The following is a 16,206-nucleotide window of genomic DNA, read 5'->3' as shown; positions in this document are numbered from 1 at the left end:
ACATAAAAAATGTCTGATAGCTACAGATATATGTCCCTCTACACGGCAATAAAATATTTCCCAAATACCAGGGGCGCCTGGGTGGCTCAGATGGTTGAGTGTCTACCTTCGGCTCAGGACCCTGGGATCGAGTGTCGCATCGGGCTCCCTGCTGGGCAGGAAGCCTGCTTCTCCCTCTGCCTCTGCCTCTCTCTCTCTCTCTCTCTCTCATGAATAAATAAATAAAACATTTAAAAAAATAAATAAAATTAAAAAATAAAATATTTCCCAAAGATCATAAACCTCAATAAAAATGAGTCCAAGGTCTCTGTTAAAATTTCTATAACTATGAATAACACATGTACAAGGTTATTCACTGCAACATTATTTACAAAAGCAAAAAATAAAAAATAACCCATATGTCCACCAATAGAGACCTGGTTGAAAAAACTATGGCCTATCCATCCATCCAATGAAAATGATGCAACTGTAGAAAAGTATGAAGATGTCTAAACAAGGCATAGAATAATCTATATAGCCATGCTATCTTTAGTATAAGAGAGAGGGTTTGAGTATAAAGGTGCATTTGCTTGTTTTACAAAAAGAAACAATGGAAAGATTAATCAGAAACTAATGAAAATAGTTACTTATGGGAGTAAGGAACAAACTGGGTAAGAGGGGCTAGAGATAAAAGCGAGACTTCTTTGATTATACCTTTTAATAAGGTCTTAACTTTTGAACAATGAGACACTTTTTATATTTTTTAAATTAAGTAGAAAATGAAAAAAATTATATGAAAGTCTAAGAAGCACAACATAGCAACAGCTGTACAAAATTAGAGCACCAACCATCTAATATTGACTACCTATTGTTTTCAAAAATTTCCCTGCCTTTAGGGATCTTAGAATTAGTTCGAGAGCTAAAACATTAATACATGAAAAGGCAACACCGTAAGATGACAGATGGTAAAAGCCATCCAAGTGATCACAGAAGAGTTAAAACTTGATTTGGAATACAAAGAGGGACAGACAGGATGCCAGAGGACATTCCCCTTGGAGGGAAGAATACAACAAATCTAGAAGAGTGGAGTGAGTTTCAATAAATAGAATACTGGGTGTACCTAGTCTCAGAATCTTTACCAAAATATCTCCTCCCCCCACCCCATCATCTGACAGGTGAATATAATTTGTGAAGAATGCTGGTCCTTGAAAACATTACACTATCAACTCCTCTGAATAAAGAACATGTTGTACTCCTCTATTACTCTCATGTATTTCCTTCTTGGGTTCTGATACATAGCTGAACCTACGTGAGTAAAAGATTTAAGTGTTTAATTTAAAGGATATTTCCTAATAGCCCTAAAGGTTGATTAAAGAGCCAAAACTTTTTAAAAGATACCTCTAATCCTCACAGCTAACATTTATGAAACTAAAAACAGTATATTTAATATTATTCAAGTCAATTTCAGTTTTTAATTCTATAAAGAAACATTTTTGATCATTAAACTGATGAGGTCAGACAGAATTTAAAATCGGCTTTATTGAGGTATAATTTACACACAAGAAAATTCACTCATTTTTTAAGTGTATGGCTTAATGAGTTTTGACAAATACAGATAGTCATCTATCACAAAAACAGGCAATTTTTAATCTCCAAATTTCCAAAATGCTATGGATCAGTAAGACTGATTTCACTTATAGGTTTGAGTTTTTGAAGTGTTCTCTTCTAAAGCTTTGGAAATTACAAGGCAGTGTTCTAAAAACACACTATATACCCACCATCATTGATTTTACATAGTTGCTGGAACTTTAAGGGCAACATTAAGTATAAAAATCTTACACATATACATACCTACTCTTTTTTCTAAAAGGTTTCCTTGTTGTGCCAACTTGATTGCATGTATGTAGCCAAAGGAAGCGTCATATCCAAGCATTTCACAATATATAAGTCTCACCATACATTCCTTCATCATTTTCTGCAAAGCAAAATATCCAGTAACTGCATAAATATAGAATACTTTGATTTTTTTTAAATTATGTTGCTTTCACAGGGAAATCCCTTAATCCTGGCATTGAAGAAAAAAACATACACATATTATAAATTCATAACCTGAAGTCAAACTTTATAAATAAAAGTTGCTCCAAAACTTAGCTTACCAACAGTATTGATTTTAGTAAAATTATTTTAACATTTTGTTAGTGGCAACATTATAAAATAAATCAACTGTAGCTATTTCTATTTTTTTTTTAAGATTTATTTATTTATTTGAGAGACTTCGTGCATGTGTGCAAGCAAGGTGAGGGGCAGAGGGAGAGGGAGCAAGAGACTTTTGAGCAGGCTCCACACTCAGCATGGAGCCCAACGTCCGGCTCGATCTCAAGACCCCAAGATCATGACTGAACCAAAATCAAGAGTCTCTCAACTGACTGAGCCACCCAGGCGTTCCAACTATAGCTCTTTCTAGTTCTAGGTGTCCCTGTGTAAAATCTGGTTATAAGATGAGACACATGGTCTTCAGACAAAATTTCACCCATGGTAATATGACTTGGCTTCTAGATTGGAGCACATCATTTTAATATACTTTGCCAAATGAAAACAACCATAAAATTCCCAAAAGTTGGTAATAATTTGTAAAGAAAATAATTTTTACATTTAAAAACCAAATTGCACCCAAACTTTCTTCAGATTTATTTTGCTGTACATAATATGCAATAGTTTGTTTTACAGGCATTCTTTTTAAATAACTCTCAGTTATCAGGAACTGAAGGGCATGATATCATTAATCATATTACTATTCCAATATTTAATTTTTTAACTGGGTCTTTCAATATTTACAACACAAGCTAATAAATTGTTTTAGGGGATTCTAAAATTTGTTTTATTAGCATAATAATATTTGTATTTGCAATATTTATAGCAAATTTTAATCATAAATAAAAAATATAAATAAAATGTGTTTCAAAATAAGCCCAGAGCCTATTTTAATATCTAAAAATTAACTAGAGTTAGTATATTACACAAAATTCAGGTCACTTACGTTTAAAGTAATAAAAGTTAATTCATTAGTATGTTAAGACTACTAAATACTGAAAAAAACAAGCTTAAAAGATACTGGAAGTTCTTCTTCAAAGGCTTCCACATCTGTGGACCCTGGGTGGCTTAGTCGGTTGGGCATCTGCCTTGGGCTCAGGTCATGGTCCCAGGGTCCTGGGATTGGGCCTCCCCACTCATGCTCTGTCATGCTTTCCCTCTCTCTCAAATAAATAAAAAGCTTCCACATCAATAAGGAGTGAAAGTATTCATCTAATCCATTAAGTATCATCCCTGGTTTTGTAACTTTTTTTTTTAAGATTTTTTTTATTATTTTTTATTTATTTGACAGAGAGAGAGCAGGGGGAGCAGGAGAGGGAAAAGCAGGCTCCCCGCTAAGCAGGGAGCCCGATGTAGGGCCCCGGGATCATGACCTGAGCTGAAGGCAGCCGTTTAACCAACTGAGCCACCCAGGCACCCCGGTTTTGTAACTTTTTATCTCAGAGTCTTTCAAAGGTCATTATGAGCTCTATTTAATTAAAATTATATTGCCCCTCACCAGGAACTAAATCTTGGACTTCCAGCTTCCAGAACTATGATAAATAAATGTTTCAAAAAAAATTATATTGCATACATTATTATTCTCCTAGTTTTAGAGAAGTCCATTCCCCAAAGCAGAATTTTTTTTTACAATTTCTCTAACAAACTGTCATGCAACCTCTACCCAACCACCTCAGGGACAGACAATAAAGCATGCCCAGAGAGGCACCTGGGTGGCTCAGTTGGTTAAGCATCCGACTCTTGATTTTGGCTCAGGTCATGATCTCAGGGTCATGGATGGAGCTCTGCATGGGACTCCAAGCTGAGCATGGAGCCTGTTTGAGATTCTCTCTCTCCTTCTCTCTCTGCCCCTGCCCTATCATGCTCTCTTGCTCTCTCTCTCTTAAAAAAAAAAAAAAAAGCATGCCCAGAGTTGGATGTCTATAATTATTACAAAATCTTCCTTCCAAACTCTGGCTCCCTAACTTCTACCTATTTATCTTATTTCTCCAGATGTATCAATTATAAAAAATGGAAATCAAACAAAGTAAAAGGAGAGAAACCATTTCTGCTTAACATTTCTATCAAGTATCATGAATAAATACCACAATGATTTCATACATATACACACATATACATATCTAAACACACACACACACATATACCTATATACACATAAATATATCAGATTAACTATGCTTTGAGCTTCATTTGTCCAAATATTTCTATGATCATAAAAGGAAATATATACATTCTCTTAGACTTTAAAAACATTCAAGTCAAAAAACGGGCAGAGGAGATGAACACACACTTCTCCAAAGAAGACATACAAATGGCTAACAGACACATGAAAAAATGTTCATCATCATTAGCCATCAGGGAAATTCAAATCAAAACCACACTGAGACACCACCTTACACCAGTTAGAATGGCAAAAGTGGACAAGGCAAGAAACAGCAAATGTTGGAGAGGTTGTGGAGAAAGGGGAACCCTCTTACTCTGTTGGTGGGAATGCAAGTTGGTACAGCCACTTTGGAAAACAGTGTGGAGGTGCCTCAAAAAATTAAAAATAGAGCTACCCTATGACCCAGCAATTGCACTACCGGGTATTTACCCCAAAGACACAGATGTAGTGTAAAGAAGGGCCATATGCACCCCAATGTTCATAGCAGCAATGTCCGCAATAGCCAAACTGTGGAAAGAGCCGAGATGCCCTTCAACAGATGAATGGATGAAGAAGACATGGTCCATATATACAATGGAATATTACTCAGCCATCAGAAAGGATGAATACCCAACTTTTACATCAACATGGATGGGACTGGAGGAGATTATGCTAAGTGAAATAAGTCAAGCAGAGAAAGTCAATTATCATATGGTTTCACTTATTTGTGGTACATAAGGAATAGCATGGAGGACATTAGGAGAAGGAAGGGAAAAATGAAGGGAGGAAATCGGAAGGAGAGATGAACCATGAGAGACTATGGACTCTGAGAAACAAACTGAGGGTTTTAGAGGGGAGGGGGGTTAGGGGGATGGGTTAGCCCGGTAATGGGTATTAAGGAGGGCACATACTGCATGGGGCACTGGGTGTTGTACAAAAACAATGAATCATGGATTACTGCATCGAAAACTGGTGCTGTGGGGCGCCTGGGTGGCTCAGTTGGTTAAGCGATTGCCTTCAGCTCAGGTCATGATCCTGGACTCCCAGGATCAAGTCCCGCATCAGGCTCCCTGCTCAGCAGGGAGTCTGCTTCTCCCTCTGACACCCCCCATGTGCTCTCTCTCTCTCTCTCATTCTCTCTTTAAAAAAAAAAAACAAAAAGAAAACTGGTGCTGTATTGTATGGTGACTAACATAATAAAATAAAATAATAAAATAATAATAAAAATAACCCCCCAAAGAAGAAATGTTATTCATGTACACTATTGTGTTCATGCAAAATGATCACCCCCAATATTTTTATTAGAAGAGGGAGAATACTTCCACAGTGACTTACACAAAGAAGGCATTCACTAAATATTTGCTGAATAATGTTGCTTGGCAAAATCTCATTATATGAAGCCACATGAAAATTAAAAGAAAAAACTTAGGTCTTAATCTAACTATGTGGGGACAGTGGCCTGCATATAGTGGCTACTCACTAAATAGCTGCTAAAAGAATGCTGTTTGAGAAATCAAGTTACATGGAACTCAAGTTCTAAAATAACTGGAACTTGATTTAGCTGTTGTGCAATACACTTTTTTACGGCAAGAAAACCATTTTTCTACCTTGTTCACCTATATTCCAAGATGATGTAGAATAGTAAAATGAGAGATCTATAATATACCAATTCAGGACTGAAAATATTACCTTAAATGATGTATCATAACCTTTTCCCAGTGCACAACATTAAAACAGTAAGTTCAGCACTGGGGTCCCATGAGTATTGCCACATTTATGTAATTATCATCACGCTGGCGTTGAATTGACATCACTCAAGCACGTCTTGCTATGGTAGAGCCAGTCAATAATAAAAAACTTAAGCTGATGTCTGACTTGCTACCATCCATAACTGATTGTGACTATGATAAACTAGATTTTAGCAACTGATCAATTAGATGCCACTACAGACTCCACAGTGGACCAGATTTCAAATATAAAATGTACTGGCACTGACTATGCAAACTTACCAGTGTTGTTGCAGGAGCAGAAACAGTTGCTTTCAGATTACTCAGTTCCTGCTGGATTAGTTTCTCTTCCTCCTAAAAAAGTGAAAGTATTTAAATGGACAAATAATGATCTTTTCAAACTGTAACAATATTTCTTAAAAAGAAAAATATAATTCATAATACTTTAAACAAAAAAAAAAATAAACGTTATTTTAAAGGACAGTTCTAAAAATTACGTGCTTAAGATTAGCCTAAAGGCATTTCTCCAAACCCTCCCAATCATTCCTGGAAAGAATAATCCACCATTCCTCTTTCCTTCACTTAATTACTGTCCCCTCAAGGACAGTTTAGCAGAAAATATTTTTTGTTTTGTTTTGCTTTGCTTTGTTCTGAATTAAAGGTGGAGAGAAAGAAGACATTTTTCATGCACTGGTCCAGAATAAGGTTCTCACACCTTCCCTTTAAGAGTAAAAAGTCCTAGGGCACCTGGCTGGCTCAGTCAGTGGAGCATGCAACTCTTCATCTTGGGGTTCTGAGCTTGAGCCCCACATTGGGTGTAGAGGTAACTTAAAAATAAAAAGATCTTAAGAAATAAATAAAAGTAAAAAGTCTTCATAGAAAAGAGAAACAGGGTAAGAAGGAAGAAACAGAAATCAGTCTTTTTCCCTTAAGCTACACTCTTCCCTCTTCTTTCCTCCTTATTCCTCAGATCCTTTGCCTCACTTCCCATCTCTCTCTCATACACACAACAAATACACCAATGTGATTACTTCTACTGCCTGCACTGTATTTCATCTCCTTCGCACACTTGAATACTGGCCCCATTTTTGGCTAACAGAATGCTATCTTTAAATTACACACTGAATCAGCAGATGTCCATTAGGTAGCTTACTCAAGAACTACTCGTGAGATTCTGCCACATTTAGATATCTTATGTACAGTTTCAAATGCAATTTAAGACCAAAAATAATTTTTAAAAATATTTCACTCAGAATCTCACAGAAATTAGTAAAGGACAAAATGTTAAGACAAACAGTATTATGTGCATAAATAATGATTTCTGAATGTGAAGCAGAAATACAGCATCCAGCAGAGCATCACCTTATTTCAGCTTAAAAAGAATGTTTTAAACCCCAAGGGCATTTTGAAGAAAATTCTTCTCTCTGTCATTCCTTCTCTCTTATATGTCATTGTATATTGTTTATACCCGTCTTAAGCCCAAGATGAAGGACCAATTCCTTGGGGAAAAGAAAATTTGTTTTACTCTTTTTCCTCAGTGTCTAACACATAACCTCTTTCATAAATTAACTTTGGAGCAAATTACGACATAACAAAGTATCTTACACAATCCGTTCAACTATCAAAGTTTGTGGAAACTTAATACTTTCTAATTTTGTCATTTTCAAAGCCCATCTGAGGGTGAGATAACAAATTTTACATTTTGGGAGAATTAACGCTTTTTCTTTGCCCACCCGGTTGGTCTAACGTAAGAACCTCAAGCTCCCCAAAGATGTTGAACAATAGGTTCAGAGGACGGGGTGTGTTCCGATGTGTGAAAGAACTGGAGAGAAAGAACCTGTAAAGAAACTTTGTAGAAGGTAAACAATGCTGACACTCCCACAGCACTCGGTATTTTCCCTCGCTTGATGGCTCATCTAATCCTCGAAACAACCTATGGAATACGTACTGGTACTTTTCCACTTCAACGTTCAGGAAACACACGGAGGCTCAAAGATTAAAGAGACCGGCCCCAGATAATAATGACTCAGTGTCACGGCCAACTGTGGAAACTCGGCCTCCCGGCTGTCAGTCCGAGAAGGAAAGTGACGCTTCCAGACAGACGGAGGGACGGACTGACACACACGCAGTTCGTAAGCCCCACCGGAGGGCCGGCCCCGGAGGCTCGCCGCCGGACTCGGGCCTCGCAGCGCGGGGGCCTCCCCCCCGGCGCCCCGACCTCCCCGCCCGGCGAGCACTTACGTGCTTGGAGGTTAGCGCGGTGATGCCGCGGACGAGGCCGCCCAGCCGCGAGGAGAAAGACGCCTTGACGCCCGCGGGCCCGCCAACCGACTGGTTCTGCAAAAAGAGTCCCGGCAGCGCCGTCAGCGTCTTCTCCACTATGTCGCTCATCGCCGCCGCCGCCACCGCCCTCGATCCGGTCGCCGCCCGGCTTCATGCCCGGCCCCTGCCCAGCCGCCGGCCCGGCCTCCGTAGACACTTCCTGTTTGTTTGAAGAAGAAATCTTTATTCGCGTCCAGCGTGGGCAAGGACAGTGTCGTTCTCAAGAGAGGCCGCCGGAGGGCGCGAGAGTCCGCGCGGCGAAGGGCGGCTAGCTCGCCTGGCGCGCGGTGGTGACCTCTTAGGGAGGAAGAGAAGGACCGCACCGTCCGGGTTCGATGGCAACCCTGGCATCTCACGCCGGGTCCCTCTTAAGGTAGCCGCTGGGGCCGGTCCCTCTCACGCTTCGCCCTCCAAGGTCTCCCTTTCCCTTTAGCCGCCTCCGCGCCGCGCGAGACCGCATCGGGAGGCGCACATTGCTGGCCCCCATTCGGCCTCCACTCCCAGGCTGCGGGACTGCGGGCAATCCGCCCCCACCTCCCCCCACCCGCACCCCGAGGGGCGGGACGGCGCGGGCCCCCAGCGCCACGCGCCTCGGGCCCTGAGGGAGCTGGTTCCACCGGCGGTGTCGAATGAGAGCGCGGCTGTCCTGCGGCTTCCTCACGCCGGGGTGTCGCGGTCACTGCCGCTTCCTGACCACCCCTCTTCTCCGGGGATTTGGAGACGCAGTCGGGAAGGGGAAGGAAGTGGTCGCGAGGCCCCCCCCCCCCCCGCCCCGGCCGACTGCCCGGCAGACGAGGACAGGTGTTCCTGCCCTTCCCGCTCCCAGCGCTCCGTTCTTTGTCATTTCAGAGCTGATCACGGCGGCCACTACAGAAATACCTCATCCCCCTGTGGAGGGGATAGTTTATCTATTGCTGTTACCCCAGCTTCTACCTAGAACAGAATCTAGTACAGTGGTTCTCAAAATGCGGTCTGGTGACCTCTGAGGGTCTCTGGGTCCCTTCCAGGGGATCCACGAAGTCAAAGCTACATGCCTAATACTACTTAAATGTTGTTTGCTGTTTTCGCTCTCATCCTTTAAGGAGTATACAGAGAAGTTTTCAAGAGGATAGTTGACTTAAGAGCTTTGTTGGCTGGTGAAATGTGTGCTTGAGTACTCCTCTGTTTTCTGGAACCCTTCTAAGGCTTAGGGTATAAACATGTGCGCTCTCAGAGATTAACTGTTTCTCCTTAGTACTTCTAGTGTGTTCTTTTTTTTTTTTTAAAGATTTTATTTATTTATTTCAGAGAGAGAGAGAGAGAATGAGAGATAGAAAGCACGAGAGGGAAGAGGGTCAGAGGGAGAAGCAGACTCCCTGCCGAGCAGGGAGCCCGATGCGGGACTCGATCCCGGGACTCCAGGATCATGACCCGAGCCGAAGGCAGTCGCCTAACCAACTGAGCCACCCAGGTGCCCCTCTAGTGTGTTCTTACAAGCTATCTTCCCTTATACCTAATCTCTGTAACCCTGTCAATCATCCAGTAAATGGCTTTTAGAAATCCCTAAACTGTCCTTACACCTATGAAGAAACGCAAGAAAAAAGTTCGTTTTGTCGACTTGCTTTCCAAGAATAGTTTTTAATTTATTGAAAAAGTTTCTAGATGTTTAAATTTTACTTAAAACTGTTATTCTTTTAGAATTTAATATTTTATTCAAAATAAAATTTTGTCTCTACCCTTTTTAACTTTAGGTTCTTTCGTTGGCTTACAAAAAGGAGATTAGAAGACTTGCTTTCTCAATCTTCCCACATCTAAAGATGCTGAAAAATGTGACATTGACCTCAATATCAGAGGATTCTCTGACTCAAATAAAGGGAAGTTTCTGGGCAAAACTGTAAGTAAGAAAGGAAAGGGAATTAAATGTTTTAAACACTGTAGGCTCTTTAAAAGTCAGAGCGTTTTTGTTACCACTTTTCAAACTAGAAATGAAAAACCCACTGAAGCATCGTACAGGTTAAATTATTGTGTTGCACTGGCTGCAAAAGGGCAAATGATAACTGAGAGACTAATAAAGCCTGTACGTTACTCAGGAAATGCCTCCTGGATGAAAAATCCGTCAAAGAAATCATGGCCAAGCTACTTTCCATAGATGCAATAGCTCAACAAATTAGAAATTTAGTTACGGGGCACCTGGGTGGCTCAGTCGGTTAAACGTCTGCCTTCGGCTCAGATCATGATCCCAGGGTCCTGGGATCGAGCCCTGCATCAGGCTCCCTGCTCCGTGGAAAGCCTGCTTCTCCCTCTCCCACTCCCCCTGCTTGTGTTCCCTCTCTTGCTGTCAAATAAATAAATAAAATCTTAAAAAAAAAAAAAAGAAAGAAATTTAGTTGCAAATGTAAAGACTGTGATAACATCTCATCTGCAAAATTATATTTCCTTGAAGATGGACAAAAAAATTATATAAACATAGATGTGATGTAAGCTAGGCTTGTTGCTTTGCTTGTGTCTTTCCAGTGTCAGCACTAATACTTGAAGATCTTTTATAAAATGCTTGGCAATAAACACAAGTAGTGCTGAAATAGAGCACTGACCAATTTTTTAAAGTAAGTTTATCCTGGAACAACTGTGCTGATATTTGCACTAATGGTATGAAAGCAAAATTGGGCAAAACTGCGGGCACCTTGGCACAAATCAAGGCAGAGGCTGCAAATTGTACTCTTCACCACCCTACACTCCCATTGGGGGAGGGGGAAAGCCAGTTTACCTTAGAATATCTTTAATAAAGCAATAAGAATTCTTAATTTTGTTAAATCTCGACCTCTCAGTACATTCCTTTTATTTTTTTTTTTAAGATTGTATTTATTTATTTGACAGAGAGAGAGCAAGAGAGGGAACAAAGGCAGTGGGAGAGGGAGAAGCAGGCTCTCCGCGGAGCAGGGAGCCCGATGTGGGGGGCTTGATCCCGGGACCCAGGGATCATGACCTGAGCTGAAGGCATATGCCCAACGACTGAGCCACCCAGGCATCCCAGTACATTCCTTTTAAATACAGTGTGTGACAAAACGGGAAGTACACATCAAGCAGTTCTGATGCACAACCAGGGTTCCTCAAGGAAAAGCACTTGTGAACTTGTTTGACTTGAAAGCTGAACCAGGCACTTTTCTTCATTTATTAACAAACAGTAGCTTTCTTGAAAATGAACAGCAAGTCTGTCACTTGAAGGAAAATAACTGAATTTGTTGCCACTGATAAAATTTAAGCTTCCATATGAAAATTACAGTTTTGAAGAATGTGTTTCTACCACCAGGAGTTTGATAATTTCCCAATATGTGAGAACTGTTTTGTTAAGATTGGAGGTGGTATTAATGAATGTTATTTTTTGAACATATATAATTAAATGTGTCTGCATTTGGAAGATCTGTATAACTCAGTGAACCAGTATCTTCCAAATGATCAGTGCATGATATTATAAAATTATGAATGGATGAAAGATCCATTTAAAGTGCCTAAAGCCCAATGATTTTAATGTAACCCATGAGAAAAATTCACTGATATGTTTTCAAATTCCACATTGCAACAAACCTTTAAGAGACTATTTCTTGTTGAATTTTGGTGTTGTACTAAAGAAGAATATCCACAATTATTTGAAAAGGCAATAAAAATACTCTCTTTTTCCCCAAACTGCGTATCTGTGTGAGACCAGATTTTCTTCATAAACATCAAACAAAATAACCTGTTGTCGGCTGATAATGGCTCCCAAGGGTATGTCCACATCCTAGTCTTGAAACCGGTGAATAGTGAATCTTGTGCTGGTGGGACTGGGTTAAGGATCTTGAGATAAAGAGATTATCCTGGATTATTCCAATGAAGCCTACATGCCATCATAAATGTCCTTATAAAAAAGAAGCATGAGGAGATTAGCCAGCACACACAAAAGAGCAGTTGATGCAGAGATAGGGGAAGAGCCTGGCTTCATTCCTTCCAAATGAAGGAATGTTAGCAGCCACCAGATTTTGGAAGGGGCAAGGAGAGAAGTTCCCTCTGGAGCCTCTGGAGGGAGCACTTCCCTGCCACACCTTGATTGTGGCCCAGTGAAACCGATGTAGGACTTCCGGCCCCAGAACTGCAAAAGAACATATTTCTGTTGTTTTGAGCAGTCAAGTTTGTGGTAATTTGTTACAGCAACCCCAGGAAACTAATACAAACCCCAAAGCAACAGATTAAATAAAGAACCAGGCATGAGAATCCAGCTGTTTTATGTTAAGCCTGACAGTAAAGAGATTTGCAAAATTGTGAAACAGTGCCATTCCTCTCCCTAATTTTTTTGTTCTGAATATATAGCTGTTTTTCATTTTTAATGTTATTAACATATAATGGGTCTATTTTTTGCTATTTTAAAATTAATAGTTCAAACTTTTCTCAGTTTTATTTTTTAATTTAGTAAATATATATAGATATAACCCATATAAACAAAAGCTTTTGGAGTTCCCTGATAACTTTCAAACATGCAGAGGGGGTCCTAAGACCAAAAAGTTTGAAAACTATCTAGTACATGGTAGGTACTCGATTATTTATTGAAGTAATTATATGTATTATTCAGTCACGTCAATTGATAACATGAGTACAGGCCAATGAACAGAAAAGGAGTTTAGGGGTAAAATGAATGGTTGCAAGAGAAGAAGACAGAAGAGTTCTTAGAAAGAGAGAAATTTGGGAAAAAGACAAAATTATCTCCAACTGACCTGATTATGAAGGAGAAGTTGCTGGAACAACTTCCAGAGCTTTCTACCCAGTGTGTGATCCAGGCACAAAGATTGTTGAAGCCCCACCAATTTCTACCATTCCTCCTCTAGGTTCCATCTTGCAAAGCTAGAAGTTGATAATAGAGGTAAGAAACAAATGTCAAAAGCCAGAAGTGAAATGCCTGGTAGGAAAAGCTACAGAATTATATAGCAAGACTTGCTAAGATTTAGAATTATAGGATGTGGAAATTGGAAGAAATTTGGATGTCATCCACGCATCCAATCACCTAATATTGCAGAAAAGGATACTGATACATAGGCTGTGGAAGCCACTTGACCAAGGTCACACAACCTTAGGGGCAGAACTGAAATTGCAGTCCTAGCTCTAGACTTTGAGCTTGGAGCATTTTCCCCTTATTTTTATGGATTGACAATGAAGAGGTTGCCTGTGGCTTCCTGTTCGGAGACTCTGGCTCCAAGTCCTGCCATGAAATGAAAGGGATATGGATGTTCTCTTTGAAGCTTGTAATTTTAGACTGTCCATTTTTTCTCTAAATATGGGCTCTTTGTTCTCCTTTTCCCATCTCCACCTTTATCCCAGGTAATTTCACTCAGAATGACAGGGATTGAACCTATTAAACCCTCTAGAAGTGGATTTCCTCTCTTCTTCCAGTCAGGGAGGAAGGCGGCTCTCATTGAGGTGAAAATAGGGCAGAGAAATGTCTCAGTACATTTTAAGAAGGTATGGTGGTCCTAAGACTGCAGTGGGGCAAACTAGTTTATTCCTCACATGAATATCAGCAGCCCCACCACTTTCCAAGCAGGACTGTGTCACTTGGAAATACATACAGATGTGTGAAAAGGTAATGTTTTTCTTCTGCATTTCCTCAGCTTCCTTTTTAAAAACTTTTGTTTTGAATAGATGTTAAATTCCCTTCACTCAAAACTCAAAATGTACAAAAGGTACTGAGAAAAATCTTCCTCTCTTCCCATCTCCCAGCTGCCCACTTCCCTTCCCTAGAAACAACTGCTACAATCTATTTCTTCAGAAATATATTATACATACATGTTAGCTTTCACTCCAAAAATCTTAGATTCTACCGCATGACCACAGAATTCAGCCCACTTCTTCTCAAGATGTATCTCCAGGGAATCATTCTTTCATAGAACATTTTCCCAAAAATTTTTGCCTTCACTTAATGGGACTATTAAAGACAAACAACAGTTGTTCATGCTCACTTACTGCAAGGTTGTCATGCTGTCCAGGGAATGTGTCTGGCAACCACGTGAAAGGGGAGTTCCAAGGACATGCAAATGTCCATGGCTCCAGATCTCCCCTGTGTCCTCAGCCAGACTCTCCCCTAGGCTCCAGGGGAGTCTAGTCTATGCTATTCCTATTCCTAAGTTCCTCAACTTCTAAACTTCAGTTAGCTTTCTTCATCCCTTTGCTCTTGAGTTTAGCATCTGGTCATGTTTTCCCTGCAAAGCTCTTGTCAGCTCTCACCAATTATTCTGATTTCCTACTCCAGCTAATTTGCTTCCATTTACCCCTAATAACATGGTTAATACACCTCCAATTGCTCCGTTTTCCTTGCCACTGTCTCTGTCCTGGATTATTGTGAAAATATTCTAATTAGTCACCCACTATCACCAATTTCTTCTCTTTTCAGCCAACCCTTCAGAGAGAGCTTTCTATCTCAGAAATCTGATCATGTTATTCTCAGTTCAAAATAGTCAGGTGGATAAATGCAAACTCCTTACCAGGGGACATAGGCCTTGGTAGCTTTCCCATTGCCTGCCTCTCTGGCATTCTCTCCTACTAGGCTTAGGTTAGCATTTTTTTGTTTTAGCAATATCAAGCTGCCATCGGTTCTCTAAGTATGCCACGCTTTTAACTTTCATGTTTTTGCACATGCTGACTGCTTGGTATATTCTTCTACTCTTAACTAGAAAATTTCTATTTATCCTTTAAAACACTACTCAGGCAGTCACTTCCCCTATGAAGCCTTCCCTGCCCCATGTTTGTACCTTATACAACCCCTACTAAAATTGAATTGAAATGATCTATTTATATGTCTCTCTCCCCAGTTAGAACCAAACCCTCAGAGATAGGAGCATGTTTTTCTTATTCTCAATTCTAGTACAGAATATATATTTATTGTCATGGGAAAATATTCATGATCCATTGATGTAAGTGAAGAAAACAGGTTATAAAACATATGTATGTATGGAGGTGCCTGGATAGCTCAGTTGGTTAAACATCGGACTCTTGATTTCAGCTCAGGTCATGATCTCAGAGTCGTGAAATTGAGCCCTGTGTGGAGCCTGCTTGGGATTCTCTCTCTCCCTCGCCCTCTGTTCTTCCCCCGATTTCTCTCTTAAAAAAAAAAAATGTATGTATGGTTTGAGTCTATCTTTGACAAAATACATGTCAATCTCACACTTACCACAATTTGTAAATATAGAATTATTTGCTGGATTTATTTAATGTCTTTCTCCCCACTAGACTAAATGCAACTTGAAGGCAGGAATTAAGTGTTTACCACCATTTTCCTAGCACCTGGCACAATTCCTGACACTTAATAAGTATTCATTTTACATTTCTTAAAGGGTGTATATAGAAAAATATTTGGACATATAAATACCCAAGTGTTAAAGGTGGTTGCCTAGGATAGTGGAATTATGATTACTCTGTATATTTTTCTTTATGCTTTTTGGTATTTATTGAATTTTTAAAAATGATTATATATTACTTTTATAATCATAAGGAAAATTAAAACCTTTTTAGGAAGGAAGCAAGGAACTAGGAACTCAGAGGTCCGTCCAGGTCCCAACTCTACCTTCTCTGTCAAGGTAGATTAAATGCGTTTGCCTCAGAAATGGGATTTGTGGGAGCTGAGAGTGTCAGGGATTAAAGCAGAATCAGAGAAAGAATTATGAGAAAAAAGACACACTAGAAGAACATCTGGTTATTAGTTCCCCACTACTGGCAATAATCTGTGGGAATATAAAGTACCCATTGATGACCATCTCCATTAAAACTAATCCCTAAATTTGTCCTAAAGTCTAAGCAGTTCATTTGTCCTAACATTTACCAGTGTTTCTTAACTTGTTAAAAGAAATTCATTGTAAAAGGTATTCTGTGGCTAAATTAACTGGAAAATGCTTCATACTATTATTCTACTCACAGCCCCGCTCTTAGAGATGTGCAATGTATCTTGGC

General features: G+C 39.8%; 2 protein-coding genes and 1 long non-coding RNA gene across 6 annotated transcripts in view; 1 reads left to right on the top strand and 2 right to left on the bottom strand.

Annotated features, from left to right (window-relative positions):
• Positions 1-8,450, bottom strand: part of AP4E1 (adaptor related protein complex 4 subunit epsilon 1) — a 55,527-nt gene extending 47,077 nt beyond the window's left edge. For 2 of the 4 annotated variants that reach the window (XM_073876983.1, XM_025883788.2), the window contains exons 1-3: positions 8,182-8,422; positions 6,223-6,294; positions 1,831-1,954 (exon numbers count right to left, since the gene is read on the bottom strand). In XM_073876983.1, coding sequence (XP_073733084.1) covers positions 1,831-1,954; positions 6,223-6,294; positions 8,182-8,331 — 346 coding nt within the window. In that variant the 5' untranslated portion in view covers positions 8,332-8,422. Of the gene's footprint in view, positions 1-1,830; positions 1,955-6,222; positions 6,295-7,888; positions 7,968-8,181 lie in introns of those variants that run through there. The other 2 variants (XM_025883784.2, XM_073876984.1) reach the window with 2 other exon arrangements.
• Positions 8,451-9,997: 1,547 nt separating this feature from the next.
• The window catches only part of SPPL2A (signal peptide peptidase like 2A), a 155,757-nt gene continuing 149,548 nt past the window's right edge, over positions 9,998-16,206 (top strand). Inside the window, exon 1 of the mRNA XM_073876986.1 lies at positions 9,998-10,135. The gene's annotated coding sequence lies outside the window, so the exon portion shown is untranslated. The remainder of the gene's footprint in view (positions 10,136-16,206) is intronic.
• The window catches only part of LOC141369998 (uncharacterized), a 105,264-nt gene continuing 99,188 nt past the window's right edge, over positions 10,131-16,206 (bottom strand). Inside the window, exons 2-3 of the long non-coding RNA XR_012373624.1 lie at positions 12,984-13,110; positions 10,131-12,364 (exon numbers count right to left, since the gene is read on the bottom strand). This is a non-coding gene — a long non-coding RNA (uncharacterized lncRNA). The remainder of the gene's footprint in view (positions 12,365-12,983; positions 13,111-16,206) is intronic.

This window comes from Callorhinus ursinus, unplaced genomic scaffold, assembly GCF_003265705.2.
Source record: "Callorhinus ursinus isolate GAN/ISIS: 27379988/994484 unplaced genomic scaffold, GSC_fseal_2.0 scaffold25, whole genome shotgun sequence".
Classification (NCBI taxonomy): domain Eukaryota; kingdom Metazoa; phylum Chordata; class Mammalia; order Carnivora; family Otariidae; genus Callorhinus; species Callorhinus ursinus.
The sequence above is the reverse complement of the archived record's forward strand: the minus strand, read 5'-3'. Positions and strand labels throughout refer to the sequence as shown.